Source organism: Corvus cornix, chromosome 3 (genome assembly GCF_000738735.6).
Source record: "Corvus cornix cornix isolate S_Up_H32 chromosome 3, ASM73873v5, whole genome shotgun sequence".
NCBI lineage: Eukaryota > Metazoa > Chordata > Aves > Passeriformes > Corvidae > Corvus > Corvus cornix.
The window spans coordinates 56,046,801-56,066,551 of record NC_047056.1 but is presented as its reverse complement, the minus strand read 5'-3'; the positions used below and the strand labels follow the sequence as shown (position 1 = coordinate 56,066,551).

At 37.8% G+C, this 19,751-nt stretch overlaps 1 protein-coding gene across 1 annotated transcript in view; it reads right to left on the bottom strand.

Moving 5' to 3' along the window:
- The window catches only part of SYNE1 (spectrin repeat containing nuclear envelope protein 1), a 294,515-nt gene that overhangs the window by 65,501 nt on the left and 209,263 nt on the right, over positions 1-19,751 (bottom strand). The window contains 12 exon segments of the mRNA XM_039568730.1: positions 2,585-2,716; positions 3,144-3,317; positions 4,506-4,706; positions 6,177-6,296; positions 8,011-8,112; positions 9,413-9,622; positions 10,444-10,599; positions 10,762-10,896; positions 11,708-11,858; positions 12,858-12,964; positions 13,555-13,689; positions 17,885-18,076. Coding sequence (XP_039424664.1) covers positions 2,585-2,716; positions 3,144-3,317; positions 4,506-4,706; positions 6,177-6,296; positions 8,011-8,112; positions 9,413-9,622; positions 10,444-10,599; positions 10,762-10,896; positions 11,708-11,858; positions 12,858-12,964; positions 13,555-13,689; positions 17,885-18,076 — 1,815 coding nt within the window.

The window sequence follows — 19,751 nt, the reverse complement described above, 5'->3', positions numbered from 1 at the left end:
TTTTTTCCTCTGCTCCGGCTCTAAAACTCCCTGAGAACCATCATGCAGGCACTCTGCTCAAAAGCTGAACATGTTGCCACAAACCCAATCATGTCAATGTCTGTTAGTTCCTCCTTATGATGAACTCCTCCTCCACGTAGATATTTTACACTTGAAAAGAACCTCTGTGGGGTAACACCATTTCCGATAGAAATTGATTAAAATACCAGAACTTACTTTACCATCTGCTGAAAACCTACCATCTACTGCAACGAAAGTTAAAGATGTCCAGTATCAAATTATTAACAGTGGCTCCCTCTTCAGCCCTTTCAATGCCAATCTTCAGCTCTCTGGACATCTCACTCTTTTACTGATCTACCCTCCTGCTCCTCTTGGCTACAAAACAGAACATCACCCCATCCATCCAAATCCCTGAACACAGAGACCAATTTTAATTGCACAAGAAAGCAAAAAGGGTAATGAAAAAGTAAAGGCTGCTAATACTATTACCCAGAATGAACCTGCAACTGAGACAGATTTAATTTAAATGGTGATTTGTGGATGGGTGAAGAATTTGTACATGTGGGCAGATATACCTGCCAAATTCCACTATCATTACACAAACAGTATGGATTTAAAAAAAATCGGTACATTGGTTTGAGTGTAAAATGTACATGCATTCCCATTTTTCAGTTCTGATGAAAGTAATCTGAATATAAAAGGTACAAAACTACCAGTCATGTAGTGAGTACATGAACTTCCTATCACTCTTATTTCCTCTTTCACAAAAGTAGAGCTCTAATAGATTAAAAAAATTATCTTTGTAGATGTGTGAGTCTGTGTGTGTACTTAGATATAACACATATACAAAAAAAACTGAGACAGTGGCTTAAAAAAAATTCTAAGATAGTAAAAAATTTATTATGATGGATTATTAACCTAAATGTGGCCAAATAATAAAATCTATGACATATCAGAATACAAGAATCTGGATTTGAACAACCTAATTTATGTAACTGAAAAGAAAAACAAAAGAAGAAAACTAATTTAGGGTCAGGACCAACACAAACAATGCCTAGCACCAAACAAAACCAAAACAACGCCCTCCACACAACAGATTGCTTAAGTGTCCTCATACCATTGGAAAAGCAGAAAGCTGTCTGGTAAAGTAACAAGAAAGATAACAATACAAAATCAATTTTCAAGAAAAATTTGACAGACATTTTTCTGTAAAAAAAACAAGAGAACAAAAAATCCCCAACTAAAGTTTCTAGTATAAGGAGACAAAGACAAAACACTAGACCAAAAAAACAGGATGTGGCAGAAAACCTGTATTTAAACTACTTGTTGCATTTGGGGAGGAAGGCAATTTGAGGAACCACAGGCTGTTCAGCCTCACCTCGGCCTCCAGAAAGATCATGGAGCACATCCTCCTGGATTCCATTTTCAATGACAAAAAGGACCAAGAGGTAATCTGGAGTGTTCAGCTTGAACTCACTGCCAGCCTTTTATGACAAAAGTACTGTCTCTGTGGATCAGACAGCCTTCAGTATGACCTTTGACACCATCTCCCACAGAACCCTCCCCTAGCAGCAGAGAGAGTTCCGACTGGATAAATGGACTGTTTTGTCAGGTGGAAATGAGCTGCATTACCAGCTAGTGATCAAGGCTAGTGATCAAAGGCTTGATGCCTGGCTGGCACGTTGCAATGGGCAGAGTTCCCCAGAGATTGTTGATATTTTATCCCAAATATCTTCAACATCTTAATGGCATGGATCATGGCAGACAGCACTCCCTCAGTAAATTTGTGGATTACACTAATATAGGAAGACTGGCTGGGACAAAAAATGGCAGACTGATTCCAGACACACTTTACTGAACTTGAGGTTGGAGACAGCAGAAACCTTGGGAGGCTCAAGAAGTGCAACTTCTGCACCCTGGGCTGACTAGCCATGTTTCTCAGTACAGGTTAGGAAGGAAATTGGTAGTGTATTTAACCTGGCAGCTTATAAGGCAAGCCACAGCACTGGCCTATAGCAGGTTGTTTGAACACAACCAAAGGAAGTTATTTCACTATCCTCATCTAGATGGTGCTGATGAGGCCACGCCTACTCCATTTGATTGTGCTCTGACCCTGTCTCTCACCGAGCTGAGGAAGAAGGAAGTAATCAGGGTCTGGTGTAAAACGATTAAGTTATTTAGGGGCCTAGAGCACATGCCCTTTGCGAAGAGCCTGAAGGAAGTGTGCTTGCTTTAGACAAACAGCAGGCTAAGGGCCAGTCTAACAAATGCCTACAGCTATTTGGAGTAGAATTAAAAAGATGATAGCTCCTCAGTAGTACCACACAATATAAAAAGGACACTGGTGACAAGCTGAAAGTTGATGATACAGATTGGGCATTACAGAAAACTTTTTATAGTAGTGGTGGTGCAGGACCGCAACTGTTCTCCTCATCAGCTGTGGGATCTCCATATTCTGAGGTTTTCAAAGCTGTTGCTGATCCAGCCCATGACAACAGTGCTTTAAGTAGGAGGCTGGACTAGATGAGCGTCAGAGATGCCTTTAACCCCTCTTTTCTGCAGAGAATGTCTACAAAGCACCAACCTGAAAAAGCATAATCCGGTCTGTAAGCCTGTCCTCTGTCTCTTCCACCAAACCAACAGTGGGGATGTTTCCTTCAACAGATTCCAGCTGTCTGTTGAGTTCCTGGTAATCTTCATCCAGATGCATCCAGGTCTACAAGCACAAATTATCCATGTATACGGTGAATCTGGGTAGCTAGAAATTTTATTACTTTTCTTTTTTGATCTGAAATCCTACAGTTATATGGTTGTAAAAGTACAGAAATAACCATACAAATGTCCAGCAAACTGGTAAAAACACACCATCTCTGTGGCAAGCTCAACTTTTGGTTAGAATACATGGATAAAACTGTCATGCTCTCCCTACCAACTAAAACTAAGCTCTTTAAACTTACAGGAACAAACCTTGTGCCACCACAAGAGTTAAATAGAAAGACTGCATGTAGTCTATCAGTGCTTTGTGTGTATGACAAAACGGACTGATGCTCATCAATTCTGTCCAAGCATAGGAAATCAACACCACAGAAAATCCTGGTGGTTGATCACAATGGAAGCACAGAAAAGACCACAGAAATTCTCACCTCTAGAATGTATTCCAGCTCCACACCTCGTTTATGAGCCAGCTTTAATACAGCTGAAGCATGTGTCATTATCTCTGAATGTGACTGAGTTTCCTTCAAGAGGGCAAAGCTACTCATCTTTCTAAAAAGTGTTTCTGTCAGGATCATGTGAGACTCCAACCCTTGAAAATATTCCTGAAAAATTTGGATGAGAGGGAGAGGGAGAATAGAAAAGAAAAAGTGCAATTGTTACTCAATTCATTACCACTAAAACAACATTTTAAGGCATAAGCAGTAAAATCAAGTATCTAAAGACATAGAATTAGGCAAACCTTTCACTTCACAACATTTCATGAAGTCCAACACAATTTAAAGAGGACAATGGTCTATTCAAAGAAAGGAGTCAGTCATTCTTTCCATTCAAATGCCATCCTGATCCTCATTCCATAAACAAAAACAGCTTAAATCAGATAAACACCCCCAAAAATTTCTGCCTAATGAAAATGTGGGAAATACTTGTCATATTTGGGGGTGCTTTTACCAAATGTAAATTTCTGTTGAAAATAAATGGAGTGGTAGATGAAATTGCTATGTAGCTTGAAAGGACAATACTAGAAACTTGTTATTACAGTAAGGGAGCAAATGCAATCTACCTGGGTTCACCTTCAACAAATCATTTGAAACTCAGTCTGTCAGAACAGTTCATTGGCTCCAACTTAAAATACAGTCTGGCCCACCATTCTGAAAAGCTCCCAAATCCTTAGGAACAGTAGATTAGCAACCTGCTCTTCACAAGTGTCCTGGCTTTGGCTGGGATAGAGTTCATTTTCTTCTTAGTAGCTGGTACAGCACTGTGTTTTGGCTTTACTATGGGAACAATGTTGATGACACACTGATGTTTTGTTTGTTGCTGAGTGGTGTTTACCCCAAGTCAATGACTTTCCAGTTTCCCTCGCTCAGCCATTGAGGAGGTGCACAAGGAGCCGGGGGGGAGGAACATGGCCAGGGACAGCTGACCTGAACTGGCCAAAGGGATATTCCATACCACAGAGCATCATGTTCAGTATATAAAGTGGGGGGAGCTGGTGAACAACTATGTTGTACATCACTTATTTATTTCTCTTGTGTTTATTTCTCTCTCTCCTTTCCCTTACAATTATATTCACTATTTCAATTATTATTTTTATTATTATTATTATTATTAGTGCTATTAGTATTAGTATTTGTATCTCAACCCACAAGGCTTACCTTTTCTTTCCCATCCTCCTTCTCCCCATGAAAGGAACAGGAAAGTGAGGAAGCAGCTGTGTGGTACTTAGTTTCCCACCGGGGCTAAACTGTGACGAGTCATTACTAGCCCTGAAACATGTCCCAGTTTCTTACCTTATGTTTTTCAAGCAGCAACTGAACCTCTTCCTTAGAAGAAACAATTATTTTCTGGTCACCAGCCATTTTTTCTTGGCCTGTTTCTACCAGGTCAGCCAGGTCCTGCAAAGCCCGCTCATACTGCCTCTTAAGAGCCATATTCTGATTCAGATCACTCCGCCTGGATCCAATGATCATCAGCAGCTCATCATACTTATCCTAGGGGGCAAAGGACAGCAATGGTGACTCTTATTTCACACCTTACATGTCTTCCTGGAAGCAACCTCACTGTCCCTGTACTCTCTGTGAATACTAGCAGAATAACATTTATTTCCAACTCAAAAAGAGTTTGCAGATGTACTGACTTCACTGATAAATTAACATCACACCATTTAAAGGCAGAAAAAATAAGCAAGACCTGCAACTCTTTCAAGTGCATGCATTCACACAGAAGTTAGTAGAATCCCTAAGGCTTAATGTAAGTAGCAAAGAAGTAGGGTGATTCGGCTTAATGCATCAAAAAACAGTGACTACCATGCAATGCAGATGCTGTCTACATTTTACTTTTTATAATGCAGAGGACTGGATGGATTCCATCATGGGTACAGACTATAGGCATCTCAAAGCCAGCTTTGTTTCCTTCTCCTCCCCCAGAATCTTACAAGCAAGATACATGTAACTTACTGCAAAAACCAAACCAAGCCCATACTTTTGATCTATACAAGACATTCCAACAACCAAAATATCCCTATGATCATCCAGTGCTACAACAAGGTGCCCACCCTCAGACTGTAGCTGGCTCTCCTGGCTTTAAACATTTCTCACAGAAAAATGTGAGAAACACAACTGAAAAAAGGAAGGCTTTTCTGAAAACTGAAATGAAGGAGAGGGGGCACATAACGGGACATCATCTGAGAGAAAAAAAAAACAAAAACCAAAAGCCCCAAACAAACCAGCAGGAGGCGCTAAGACCAAAGGGATAAAGAACTGGGCAAAAGACACATTTCTTAGTCTTTTTTTTTTTTTAATTGGTATCACTGTCTTGTTGGCTTAATAAGTTTATGGTCCAGTTTCAGCTGTTTTATTTGCTTCCAATTTATTATTAGATCATTGTAAATTATAAAATTCAGTCATAAACCTTCTGCTTGATATTTCCTCAAGCATTTCCCTGCACCAGCCTGCTCAAAAAGGATTTTCAACAGGTTTAAAGAAGTTGTATATCAATTGCCAACATGTATTTACATGAGAGATGTTCTAGAAAAAGCAAAACATCTCCAGTTTCAGGTCTTACTTCACCCTATATCCTCCTTTACCCCCTTCCTTCTTTTAATGACAGGCGTGAGACAGTACTAAACTGGAGATCATGAGACACTGGTGAGAACAGGGATGAACCCCCAGCAGACAAATTTATGTTTCACTTCATGTGTTTGAAAACAAAGTGGAAAAGAGCTGACAGAAAACATGGTTTTGCAGATTTTTACAATTAATACTGCTAATAACAGATGTCAGGAAATCTGAAGAGGCAAAAATAGAAAAACTAGGTGAACAAGAGAACATTATCTTTTATACACACTTAAATGCTTTTAAATCCCTTTTCCTAAACTGCCTTATGAACAATAAAAAAGAGCATTCCTTTGGTATCACAGGTGATAGGATGGACGGGTCTAGGATAGAACTAATGAATCATACCTGGATCTTAGACAATTCTTGTAGAGAAGGTTGCTCAATTTGTAGCTTGTCTATACGCTTCTTTAATTCATTGATTCCAGCATCTAGTTCCTTTAAACCTTCTTCTGCCTGCAGTATTACCTGTATATGAAAATTACATTGCTTAGTTTGAAGTTTTAATAACACTAGTGCAGCTGGCCTATGATCATATTCTTTTCTGCTTGCAGTGCTAATCAGACCTTCAATGTGCTGAAATTTTAAAGGATGCTATGAAGTAAATGTATGAATTAAAAGCTGGGAGAGCCCAGTTTTTTTCTTAAAGTTAAATAAGCATATCATTATTATTTTTTAATAAGAAGCTGTTTTAGTATCATATAAAATACTATTCTTGGTATTTTTTCATACCAAACATCTCTGTAAATTTCCATGCTTTTAATTATACAATAGAGGCCCAAAATACTTTTTTTTTTTCAAATGCAACAATGTCTTTTAAAGAATTATTTTTATTAACAGTCATTCCAAGCAAACAACCATCACAGCAGAACCCATGTATGAAAGCAAAGAGCTGTGCATAGGTCCCTTTCAGGACCAAGCTGGGGCCAAAATTACTGTCAAGGAAAAAGACTTGTAGCTCCCTTTTCTCATTTGGAAAACTGCAACTTAAGAACACAGATTGGTATTTCCAAGTGTCTGCAGATGATGAGTTTTATCAGTGGAAGTCACAAGCTTTCCTAGGTCTCTGCTGAAGTAACATATGCGGATTATAACAAAGTTAAAAGCATGAGGTAGATTCCTGTACTTAAAAGTACTTTGTTGAGGCCCTTTCTTGGAAGCTGCCTATCCAAATATTCTTTAACTATGTATGTGAAGCAGAACTCCTGCCTTCCAGTAAGATGGAGTTTGCACAATACAGTCACTAAACTTTCACCTCATGCAACTAAAGTCATCCAGCTGATTAAGGGCCTTATTTCTACTTTCCTAATCACATATTGAACAAACAGCAATGGTTTTAAGTTTGAATGTTTTATCAGCCAAGGGAGATTTTTTTGGAAACAAATAACTTCACTTGCTTTGGTTACCAAATTGTTTTCCTAGTCGGTAGTTAAATTAATCACACAGGAAATAAATTTTTGCCAGTGTTTGGCATCACAAGATAGAGAAGAAAGACACAGTGAAATCTCTCTTTTTCATACAGGAGACATAAACTCCTTCAAAATTTGAATGCCAGGTATATAAAGTCCAGTACTTCTGTTTAGCTGAAAGGTTAAGTTTCTTCCATTCCTGGCACCAGGCATCAGTAACAACAAATACGTATAAAAAGTAGCCCTTAGCATACTTCATTCATTTTTCTCACTGGCAAAACAGAAGAAAGAAAACAGGATATACTTTTTCATATAATTAATTATTCATCAGGCCATTCCTGATAAAGAAATAATAATTACTGTCTTAAATTAAAATTATTAACATTAAAGACATGACTATAAACCAGTGAGCAAGAAAGTGCCTTCAGTTCTTCACGAAGTTTAATAGCCAAACAATTTAGCTAAACTTTGGACTGTTTTGTTTATTGAAGTTTTCTTTCTTTCAAATACTGTCCAGTATAAGCATAACTAGGTACTGGGTGAGCCGGGAGATAAGAAAGACTCTTTTGGTAGGGTTTTTTTGTTGTTGTGCCTTTTTGTTTTATTTACTTACAAACATGTGTAGTACACTCTCGGTCGTACTCATTTTCCTATACTTCATGTGAATACATCTGTTGTTCCATTAAAAGCAACTGTTCTCTAGAATCCATTTATACTTTGGATAAAAACTTCACCTCTTCCCCTCTCCCCAAGTGACAGGTATGTGGTAGTACCTGCATTTGTTCTGTTTCTGGTCTGTCAGCTGCCTCTGCTAATTTCTGTAGAAGTAAGTATTTGTTATCAGCCACCGATGTAAACATGAGCTTCAGATCATTCTACAGGAGACAAAACCAACAGATTATAGCCAATCGCAGCACAAAACAACTGAAAAATATTCCATGTTGCAAGATGTTTAAATCATCAACTGTTACATGGCCAGCACTACAGCATAGAACCCACTTGAAAAGTGCCATAATGAGCCAGTGCAAAGAATTTAACATTGCTGAAAATCCAGTTATGAAAACTATGAGCTAAAGCAACTCCTATTCAAAACATAACCCGTGAATGCACTTCTGCTTCTGCCTTCCAATTAGATCATTAATTACCAAGGGTCATTACCTTCATGTAACAAAAACATGTTATTCTTGAGCAGTTTATTCAACCACTTATGACTGTAAACAAGCTTGGTTTTACCTTCTAAGGCAAGCTGTTTTAATTACAGACTTGAGCAAATATAACACATAAGTAAACAAGGCCCCCACACATTACAAGGCTAACCATAAGCTCCAACTTTTAGAATGTTTTATCAGACCAGACACATAAATATTACTTGCTGAAATACAACCAATTATCTTTTTATTGCATTCATCCCAACAGAAAATTATCAGCACATTCTTCTGAGACTTTCAGAAATCATTACTGATTATTTATTTATTTTTACATTCAGTAATTATTTTAAATACCAAAAATCTGTAAGAATAATGCAATGAATTCTAATCAACTTCACTGTCATCAGCAAAGGAAGGTCTTTCATTGAAAAATGGTGACCACAGAGGAAAGATTACGGAGTTTGGAAGGAAATCCAGTAGTAACAATCTATGAAAAGATGACCCTAATCTAAAGACACAAGGAATCTTTTTATTTTAAAATTTATGGGTTTTTAAATTAAAAATAAACCATGCTGAAGTGTATTATTAATGATAATGATAACAATAATGATAATGATAACGATAATGATACTAATAATGATAGGAGATAAGGTAGAGACCAAGTAAGATCTGAAAGCATTTCTGAACTCTGTTTGAAAAGATTTCTGAAAGTGCACATTTCTCCACTTACAATCATTTCTTCACATTTGCACAACACAGACTTCCTTTTATGTAATGCCAGTAGGGTGAGACAGCATGGAATGATTATCACTTTACAGTAGTTGCATGAGTTGTAGAGGTCTTCTAGCAGAGAGTTTAAATTCTGAGTAATTATTACAGGATCAAATTTTGCATAGCCTGAGAAGTTTGATTTTTCAATAAAAAATCTGTGACAACCTTGTTCTTTTGATTTGGTACCAAAAATTCACAGCGTTTATATCTCCATTTGACATATACCTCTGTTAATTTCATCACCTGGGCCTCATACCTTGAACGTGACAATTTGCTGGAGCCGCCCTTTCATCTGATGGCATCTCTGATTTACCACTGACTCCAGTAAGGTCAGTCTTCTCAGGAGACAATCCAAAGTGTCTTCTATAATAACCCTATTATCACTACCGTCAGGAAATATCTGAGCAAACAAAATCTTGTTCTTATCCACTTCTTCTGTTATGTCTTTGATTTCTTTGGCAAGAGACTAATTTAATAGAAAAACAAAAGTGACAATCAGACATTCTGGAAAGCAGGAAAACATTGCCATAAACTTTTTCAGTTTTGCAGTGATGTAGTGACTTTTTTACATTGTTGGTATACACACACATTAGAAAAAGATGGCAGCTACAGTAACCTCTGACAGTGAAAAGATAACAGACTGCTCCAAGGAAAACAAGCACTGGAACAAAGTGATGTAAAGCCATAGAAACATTTGGGTTGGATTAAAGGTCATCTGGTCCAACCCTCCTGAATCAAATATGGACATCTTCAACTACATCAGGATGCTCAGAGCCCTCTCTAGCCTGAATTTGAATGTTTCCAGGGAGGGAACATCCCCCACCTCTCTGGGTGACTTCCTCCAGCATTTCCACACTCTCATTTTGAAAAATTTCGTCCTTATATCTCGTCTCAATCTATCCTCTTCAGTTGAAAACAGTTATTCCCTTGTCCTATTGCCTCTCTCTCCCCGCCACCGCTCGATTCTCTTCCCCTCTCTCACCCCTAATTAACGTTGATGAACTTGTACTGTTTCTATATCCCAGAGCATTCCTCCCTCTTTTTTCACTTTGTTTCAATTTTGACAATGTGGTGTTTGCTAATACTTAGAAAAGAAGCTAAACAGAAGAAAGAGTCCATGCTTTCCGCATCATTCTCAACACGGCCAGCTGCAGAATGCTGCAGTTACATAGAGATTATGTCAGTGACATGCCACTTATCCAGGAGTCTAATACTTCTGCTCTAAACACTACATAAAATGCACACTTATGGGCAATTGAAAGGAAGTCCTACTCACGGATTCCTTACCTCTTGCTTGCAAAGGTATGTTTCTGTTTCTTCCTCTGGCAACCGGGCTGTGGCAATGAAGACCTGCTCTTCCACACCATCCAGCCACACCGACGTGGCTGTGACACCATCATACAGCTTCTGTTCAAGATGCAGGGTCTCCTCCACCCGTCCAGCCTGGGCAAAAGGAACCAGAGAAGTCCAGAATAGAAATACAAGACAGTCTTTCTAACTTCTAATTATTTGGGAAAGGCCTGTATTTCCAGGTCACAGCTGGAAGAGTTTTCACTGTAAATGTGGCTTTGCTGGAGGACAGGTGTAAAGACAATTGAAAATTACCTCAGATGAGACATCTTCAAAGGCCTGATTCAATTCAACCAATACTGGTGACACTAAGGATTTATCTTCATCCTGTGTCTCCTCCTTATACAAAGGCATTCCAGGTATCAGTCTGTTTGGTCTGCTATAAAGCTGCTGAGAGACAAGTACCAATTAGGATGCATCTACCATATGCAGGGCACAAAGTTCAGCTGTACAGATTCCCTGCTGACTGAGACTATCACCAGCTAATGCTCATGGTTCTCCCACAAAAGCTCCATGTCATGAATATTTCAAATAAATATTGCTCAACAGGAGGTTCACTAGAAATGCAGGATAAATACTTGTAGGCCAGAATTAAAAATTACTGGTTTTTACCAAAAGTATAATTAATTACTGTTTAAATAATACAAGGTATTTAGAACTTTGGAAGCTGATTAATAGAGTGTTATACAAAGAAGAGTGGGTCTGGGTTTATTAACAATAAAATGGAAGATATATGTTAATATAGATTTTGGATTGTCCCCAGTTTAATTCATGAATCCCTGTTTCCTCCAGTAGAAATTTTGTGCCTGAAATTCCTTATCCACTAAGATCAAGAATTGCGTATAACCAACAAATTCAAACTGAAAATAACAGTTTTCCTCTAAGTGGTTGCCAGGCTACTGATCAATTCCAGAGGGATGATGTGTTACAGAATTATCCTGAGTTAGATAAGTAGATAAACATTTTGTCTGAGCTCTTTCTTCCTTTCTAGTTCATTAACCTGATGGTAGTGCAATTCAAATCACTTTGAACATGAGCAGTGCTGGTGCCAATATTTAACAGTTTTTAAAGGGGTCACAAAAATAAATTGTTCCGTATCTCATGTATTAACTACAGCACGTTAATGGATCTACATATTGTACCTCCTGTTGTAACAACTGCTTTCAAAGAGAAAATGGAATGAGAAATTTAAAAAAGCTACCAGCTGTTCTTTTTCCAAAGCTTTCTGGAGAAGTCTCTGCTTGGTACTGAATTCCTGGTTTAGGCTTTCCCATTTCCTCTTCATCTGTTCTTCAGAGGATGGCTTTTCGCCTTCTAAGACTAATTCTTCAGAGAGCACATCAGGCTTCTCACTGAATCAGAAGATGCATAAAGGTTTAAGAAATGCAAAAGTTATAATCATTTAAAGTTATAATTTTCCATTAGGAAATTCTACATTTACATTAAGTGCTACTTTTCAAAGCTTTTGAGTTGTTGGTTTTGGTTTTGTTTTTCAGATAATAAGACAAAGGCTGGTTTGAACAGCAAGAAGTTCTTGTCTGATGGAATAAAATGTACTTTTTAAGAAAGTGTTTAGAGTTTCAAGTACCCAAAATAAGTAAAAAATCCCCAAACCAGACTGAACATATACTACACTGAAATGTAACCTATAAAGAGGTTTTGGTTCAAAGCACGAATTAAAATAAATATTTTATCTGACTCCTTCCTCACCTCCTTTCTCAAAATGTCAGACACACTGAGATATTTCAATGGAGTACAAGCATATGAGTTTAGCTTTGGTAAACAGTTAATCACATTCAGAATTTTCTGTTTGATTTTTTTTCTTTACTTCTATAGCATACCATCACGTGACAGAAGGAAGCCTCAAACAGAAGGAGACTGGTTAAGTACTTTCTGGCAGTAGAATGAAGGCTTCAAGAAGAAAAACACTTGCTAATTGCAGTAAAAATAAAATTAAGCAGAGTATCTCATCTGGGAAGATCTGGTTACAATGGCAGATGCCAATGTTTGAGGTAGATGTGATTCACGCACCAGTGCTGGTCCATAAAGTTATAGTAACTGATCCACTCCTTGTCTAATGAGTCCCACTAGTCTTTAATTATAGTGTGATGCCTGCTAGTAAGAATAAAGGGCATTTCTAAATGCTGAAGGTGATCTATTACCACAAAACAGTTTGTGTAACTGTATTATCAGACCCCTGAATTACAAATCAGTATTCCAGTACCCTAGGTGCTGTATAAAAATGACAAAACAAAAATTAGAGGACTAAGAGCAGAAGAAGGATGCAAGCATAAGGATGACAAAGCACAGCTTCACAAATTTTCTTTTCAGAACAACACATGAAAGCAAACCTTATGGATGGGCCTTCAACAGAGCTTTGCTGTGTTAGGATCTCTCCTCCACGGCATGCTACAGATCGAAGAAGATTCTTCTGCTCTTCTAGCTCTTGTTCCAGCTCCTAGTTACAAAAACCAGAACTAATCTCAAACAAACTGATTTTGTCATGGAAGAATATGTCTACCTTGCTTAACTCTCATGCAAAGTTAGCTGAACTACTTCTGAAATGGTTTTCTTGAATACCAAAAGGGGTCCAAAATCTCCAGCCAACACAGAAAAACTGGGTACATAAACTGGATTATTGACCTAATTAACTAATGCCATGCAGTTTCTGGAACCTATTCTAGTGAGAATATCTCCATATCATGCAACACAACAATATGCGTATCTTTGCTTCTATGAAGGCCAAGTTATTATTTTGAATATTATCATCTCTCCTTAGAGTAACTTAAAGGGTTGATTCAATTTTATTCTACTGATGGACAAAAGAAGGATAGAGTGATTAAGCGAATTGACCATGATCACCCAGGAAGTCTAGTCTGCCTGACGGTTACAGATATGAGACAGTGAATTCAGATGCATCATTACAAAAGCAGTGAGTAAGAAACAGTTTAAAAATTAGTATTTCAGTGGAAATATTAACAAGAGTGGCTCAGCTATGGCATTAAGTGCAATCTAAAGATGGGAGTAAAAGAAATGCAAAACACCAACTTTCTGTTGCTGCAGGGTACTCTGCTGCTGCTGGGAGCGAGTAGTTCTTGCTTGTGCCAGCCATTCTTGAACACTGGGGCTTTGTGAGGAAACGAAGTCCAGATCACTCTCTTCCTTTTCTTGTAAAGATCCCTGCTTTAAGAAAGATAATTTAAGATTTAAAAAAATCTCCTGCATTGTTAGAGAGATTGCAGGTCCAGCTCATCTGTGCAAAACCATCTCCCACCTCCCAAGCTGATGGCTCACATAAATTCTGAAGTGAGCAATGACTTTAGATTTCTGACTTTTACTGGCTTTTGGCTTCTAGAAAGAAGAGCATCCCTGAAAATGTAAAAATAAACAGCCATTACTGCACTTAGCAGAATCAGAGACCAGAGGTCAGAGACCATGGACTGATGTGTTTCTAAACACTGTTCTGCTTCTAAAAATCACCCTTGATCTGTAAAGGAGGGTGCAACTTTAGCTGGCAATGCGGGGATTCAGTGGTTTGTTTCTGCCAGGTTTGTTTTTATCCTAATAAAAGCAATTTTTTTGTCTAATTGAAAAAGAGAAAATTCTGGTTGTCATTCTGGTCCATATTTATTTATCAATAAGTACAGAACTCTTATGTTCAGCAGAAACACACTGGGTAAACAGCAGATGACATGATATGAACAGCAGAGAAAGTAAGAGAGATCAAACCACAGAATGTTAGAACAGCACAGCAAAAGCAGTAGCTCCTTCCATTCATATTTCTATCATTATGTTTTTCCAACATGAGTGATTAGACAGGCTTTCTGTGTAAGCAATGCAAAAAAGAACAAATGCCTTAATAGCTCAAAAAAACGTTTTATCAACTTCTTCCATGCTGGCGGCAATTTTAAATAATTTTAGCAGCCAGTGTATTCAAATGTAGGTATTTTAGCATGCTTGGCCTTATGTTAGAGACAGACTTGTAGGTGTGGCTACTTAGATGTACACATCTCTCTGGATTTATTTAATATTACTTGCAGTCATATGATGACTGTAGAGCTTGTACGTTTTTGGGTTTTTTGAAAGCTTCAAGATCTAAAGCTGGGGCTTAATACCTCTCCCACCTTGTCTGTCCATTTCATTTTTTAAGGATTCGTAATACGCCCATGGTTCAACTTTTATTCTAAATAGATTAAGGGTGCCAAATGGTTCAACAACAGGCTCTCCAAAACACAGACACTCTGTGTGTTCAGAGGACGTTTCTCAAATCAGACAGGGACCAGTAGGGCAGAAGGTGAGTGTGGAAATCCTACTTGCCTCACCCGGTGCTCCTTATGCCAACAACTGAGATGGACCTCTGCCACCAGTGTCCCTGGCACCAGCCACTGAAACAGCAGAGTTTTGCTAAGCAGTAGAAGTCAGGTGTAAGATTTTAATTTTGGGGAAAGATGAGTGTACTGAAGTTGAAAGGACTGATTAGTGTTAGAGGATATAAACTATTAAGAGGAGCAAAACAAGCAAGAAGTATCTGGAGCTGGAAAAGAACCATGAGCCCTTGCTTTATGAAATAACTTTGTTTTACTAAGGTTTCAGTTTGCAGGTAAACTGTGATACTTTACTTTGTAGGAACAAGTTTATAGAAAAGCTGACATAGTTGGAGTGTGAACGATGTTATTACAGAAAGTCAGATTGGGCAATGAAAATAATATGTGAGAGGTAAAGAGGGTTTGGAATTTTAGCTTTTCTATTACAAGTTAGACAATTTTTCTGTAAATTGTGCGTGGGCGGAGAAACATCTGCTTCATTTTATATACTCTAGAGACTATAGCTATTCAACTTGTAAATTTCTTTAGAGAACAGTACCTAGTTCTTCTTTGCATTTGGGTGGACTGGTTGACCTCAGTTACATTTTGGGTCCCTTCTTCTCTGGGAAGAGGACTGAGAGGCTACAATTGTGGAATTATACTAGGACATATAAGTAACAGTCTCATAGTGCCTGCAATAGCAAAGAGTGTAAAAAGGATTGTGGCATTCATTGATGCAATGAAGTTTTGAAAATATGCTGTTTTGCATACTTTTTAGATTAAGAGTATTTGTGAACCAGACTTCATCATTGTCAAATTACAGAATGTAAGTTTGAAAAAAATACTGTTGCATTTTCATTTGAAGTTTGTCTGAAGGAACTGTATTACACTGCCTTTAAACAGCCAGGGAAACACAAGCTTGAACCTGTCTTTCATGGGTACTGTCCAGCCTAGCACAAAAATAAATGGAAAATCCCTGAAGAAGATGGCGATGAAATTGATCTTTCAAAGGATTTCAGAATTATAGGCATGCTTTTTCTTGTGAAACGAGTCATTCCTCCCCCACACATCCTTTGTAATAAAAAGTAAAGAAACACTATCTGTTTTGCTGGGGTTTTTTTTACTGCAGAATCCATTCTACTTCTTTGTTTTTTAAGGAGTCTATTCAGTTTCACTGCCCCTAAACCAGAGAATAAACAGTAACAGACACAGTATTTTGTGTGTGTTTCAAAGCACCACCTTTGGAGACAGTATAGTCTGCAACACTCCTGTTCCAGCATGTTTCTGATTAGTTTCACTACTTTATTTTATTCATAAAGAAGATGGTCTCCAAGTCACCTTCTCTATGTCATTAGTAACATTCATTAACTAAAATCAGAAGAAAACTGAAATTGTTCCAAGAAAGTCAGAGAATCTCACACTGACTCCTAAAAAGCCTTGTGCACAGGAGCAACAGGCTGAAATATGCTTTAAGGAAAATATAGCTCAGTCTTTATAATAGTCTTTCGGGGCCACTTGGGAGGTAGCCTCTTTTGGGAGGAGGCTGGTCTATGACTCTGGGCAATTACAAGGTTATCAGAACATCTGGAGACACGTAGAAGTCTGAGTTTTTTACATGCATGAACAACAGTGCTGTTAGTTTGTAATGTTTCTCAGGGTTAATAGAACAGAATTATAGTGGCAGTGGATACTGTTTGGGGCATCTGATGCTCTTGGCCTCAGTCCATTGTTTGGAAAACAACATTATAGAACTCCTCATTTGAAAAAAATTGCTCAGTGAAGATTAGAAGATGTTCTACTGCCTATGTCTATTATCTTACATGATCTGTAAGTGAAGTCAAAGAAAGGCTTGAAATTCATAAAGAAACTTGAGTCTTGCATTCATGCACCACCTTAACTGGTTCATATCCTACATCTGGAAATTATTTTGTTGTTATTTTAGAAATTAGAAAACCATCCAAAATTCTGTTTTAAGAGTTTAAGTAAACTAAATCACACTGCTCCATTTAAAATTTTAAAAAATATTTTAAAATTTAGAAAAAAACTCTGCGATGCCTTTTCACTTCACAGGTAATATATGAGAACGAAGTATCATGTGCCTACATGCTGTCGATTACTTTTCACTTGCCTACTCATGAGGTTTAATATGCAAGAATAACATTAAAGTTACTTCATCTTAGAAGCAATAGGAACAAATACCTGGGGGTTTCCTTTCTTTTTTATTTCTTTATTTTTCTGAAACTGTGTTAAGTTTTAAAGCTATTCAGCTGCTTTGGACTAAAAATAGTTCTTAGAACATCGAGTGACTTTTCAAGCTAACCTCTCAGTAGACTTTAATCTGCATTACAAGCCAGAAATCTTTGAAGCTTATCATGTTTAATTTGAACAGCAAAGCCAAGAAAAGAAGTAAAAGAAAAGGGGGAGGAGGGAGTCACAGCAGGGCAAGCAAATTCAAAACCAGTCAGTCACATTACATGGCTGGGTTTCTTGTATGTATTCGGTTCTCCACATGCTAGTTTGACCTAAAGAATGACCAAAAGTAACTGTTAAATATGACGAATTAGTGGCAACAAGCAGACCAAAGCTGCTAGGAATAGAAACCTAGGGCAAGATGGAGGTTAAATGAATTTTTTTTATAAAATATTTTTTTTGGTATAATGATGCCACTAAGTATTAGCCATAATTAAAAATGTTCCCATATGTTATCTGTTCACTGTGTTGTGCACACTGCAAAAAAGCACATATTTAGGATCATTCTTTTGTTGGGGGAGGACTGGAAACAGGAATAGAGTATATCCAGACCAAGCTAATCATCTATCTATTTCATTATTGTCCTCAGTGAAGATACTGAGGTTAGGATAGTTTTACCATAAAGCAATGTTAACTTGAAAATGATCAACTAAAGCTTTCTAGGAAGTTTTTTATTTTGGAATTATAATTCCATGTACTAACTGAAGATTAATAACTCAAGCTATTCAGCACAAAACTTTTAGTTTTCTTCCCAGTTGCATAAACCTGCTATGAAATCCCCAAACCCCTGCCCACCATGAAAACAGCTGGAAAGAGCCACTCACCCGAATGTTGATCTGTTTGTCATGGAGCACTCTCTGCAGCTCCAGAAGGCTGCCCTTCAGCGTCCTGAGCTTCACAGCCAGCTGCTCTGCCTCGTCCTTGGTGTGAGCCTTCCCTTCCATAAGCAAGTTCTCGTTGTGCACAGACAGCTCTGACAAGGCTACCACCTTCTGTTCTATTTCAACCAACATGTTCTGCAGCAGCAAAAACAAAGACCCAAATTCATACATTTTCCACCACCTGTCACGTTTTTGGGCAAGACGACCTGCGGCCTACCTCACCCGTTGCCCAGATAAGAGCAAGTCAGATTATCATTGCTTTGCCTTCCAGTCTCATTCAGAGTCCTCTAGAATATGCTTGCAAATGTTTGTATTTGCCATTTCAGTTTGCAACCTTTTTCAAAATAGGAAATTAAAATTTACTTGAAACAAGTAATCTGTTGTAGAGGAGATGCTCTTTATTTGCATATTAAAGGTAAGGATGACTAAGAAGCTAGACTGACATCCATGAAGGACAAGAAATGAAGCACACAGCCAGAGTTACTTCTTTGCTCTTCTTTCATTTACATGCAGTCAAGTGCTTCCTACCTCCTACTGTGTGTTGCTCTGGCTGCGCTGGTAAGCTTCTCTTCTCACTACTTGCTCTTTCTGATTGGTGCATGACAGACTTAAGGATTTCTGTATAATCCTCTTTAGTCTAAAGAGAGACTTAAAGTGACAAATCTCTGGAATGTTTATTCTCAAAAACTACTTCCCTGACATTCCATTAACCATTCCTGTATTAGAGATTCAAGGCTCAAGCAAGTCTTGCTCAAAAACCTAGCCTGACATCAAATGCTTTTGCTTCCATAGCAACTGTCAAGCATGAACTTACAAATATCTCTCCTGAAGAAATGTGTCCAGAATAAGATTGGTAGATTCTCTAAAAAGTGGAAAAAAATACATAGAACTTACTGCATTAAGATTTTAACAAGCAGCAAAAGAACAGCAGTATTCACTTTTCCACAAAGTTAACTTTTCTTTTTGAGTTTCCTACAGACTATATTAAAAAAAATACTGCTTTGTTAAAGTTCCCAGGGTTTATCTATGTACAACAAAAGACTCTCAAGGACAGGTGATGAAAGAACTCTTGAGACTAAGCAGACTGAATACTCCAATGATGAAGCGTTATCAGTGAAAATTCATCAGACTTGTATGAAACTTAACTCTCATTTACCCTAAAATAGTTGAGATCCTCATTCTTGAATAAGAAATGGGATCTTCTGTCCATCTTTCTCTTGTCTCTTTTGTAATTTTAATTATAATGATTATACAATTCTAAACTATCATTTAAAAATGGAAAATTCCCACTGATTTGAGAACCTGGATGTTATGACTGATCCAAGTCTTGTTAATAGAAGTATTTGCAATAACTCTTATTGCAGAAACATGTCTTTCCTCAGTTGTTCAGGTAGTCTGAGTTGATTAATCTTCAAGATACAAAACCAGTAAATACTGATGATTATCCTTTACTTTTGCATGTATGTAAGGATTATTCCTGAAGAAAACACAATGCTATCCCAGTCATCACTGCTACTGCCAGTATGTTCTTCATCTGGAAAAGGACGTGTCGGAAAGTACACTGCAGGTGTTTTCATACCTATCAGGTGAGCTGTTCAACAGCTCCAGCTTGAGGGGAGCAAAAACAGTAAGTGAAGCAAATACAATGCCTTTAAAGCTAAACAAAACTACACCTGAAAGATGTAGAACTTCAAATCTTCCTGCAGTCAGGACATTTTGTTTTCCTGCTGCTACGTTCACATGGGCTTTCTAAAGTGCTGTTCGCAATCTCTAATGAGAAATTAAGAACAGGCTATATTTTGTTTCACAA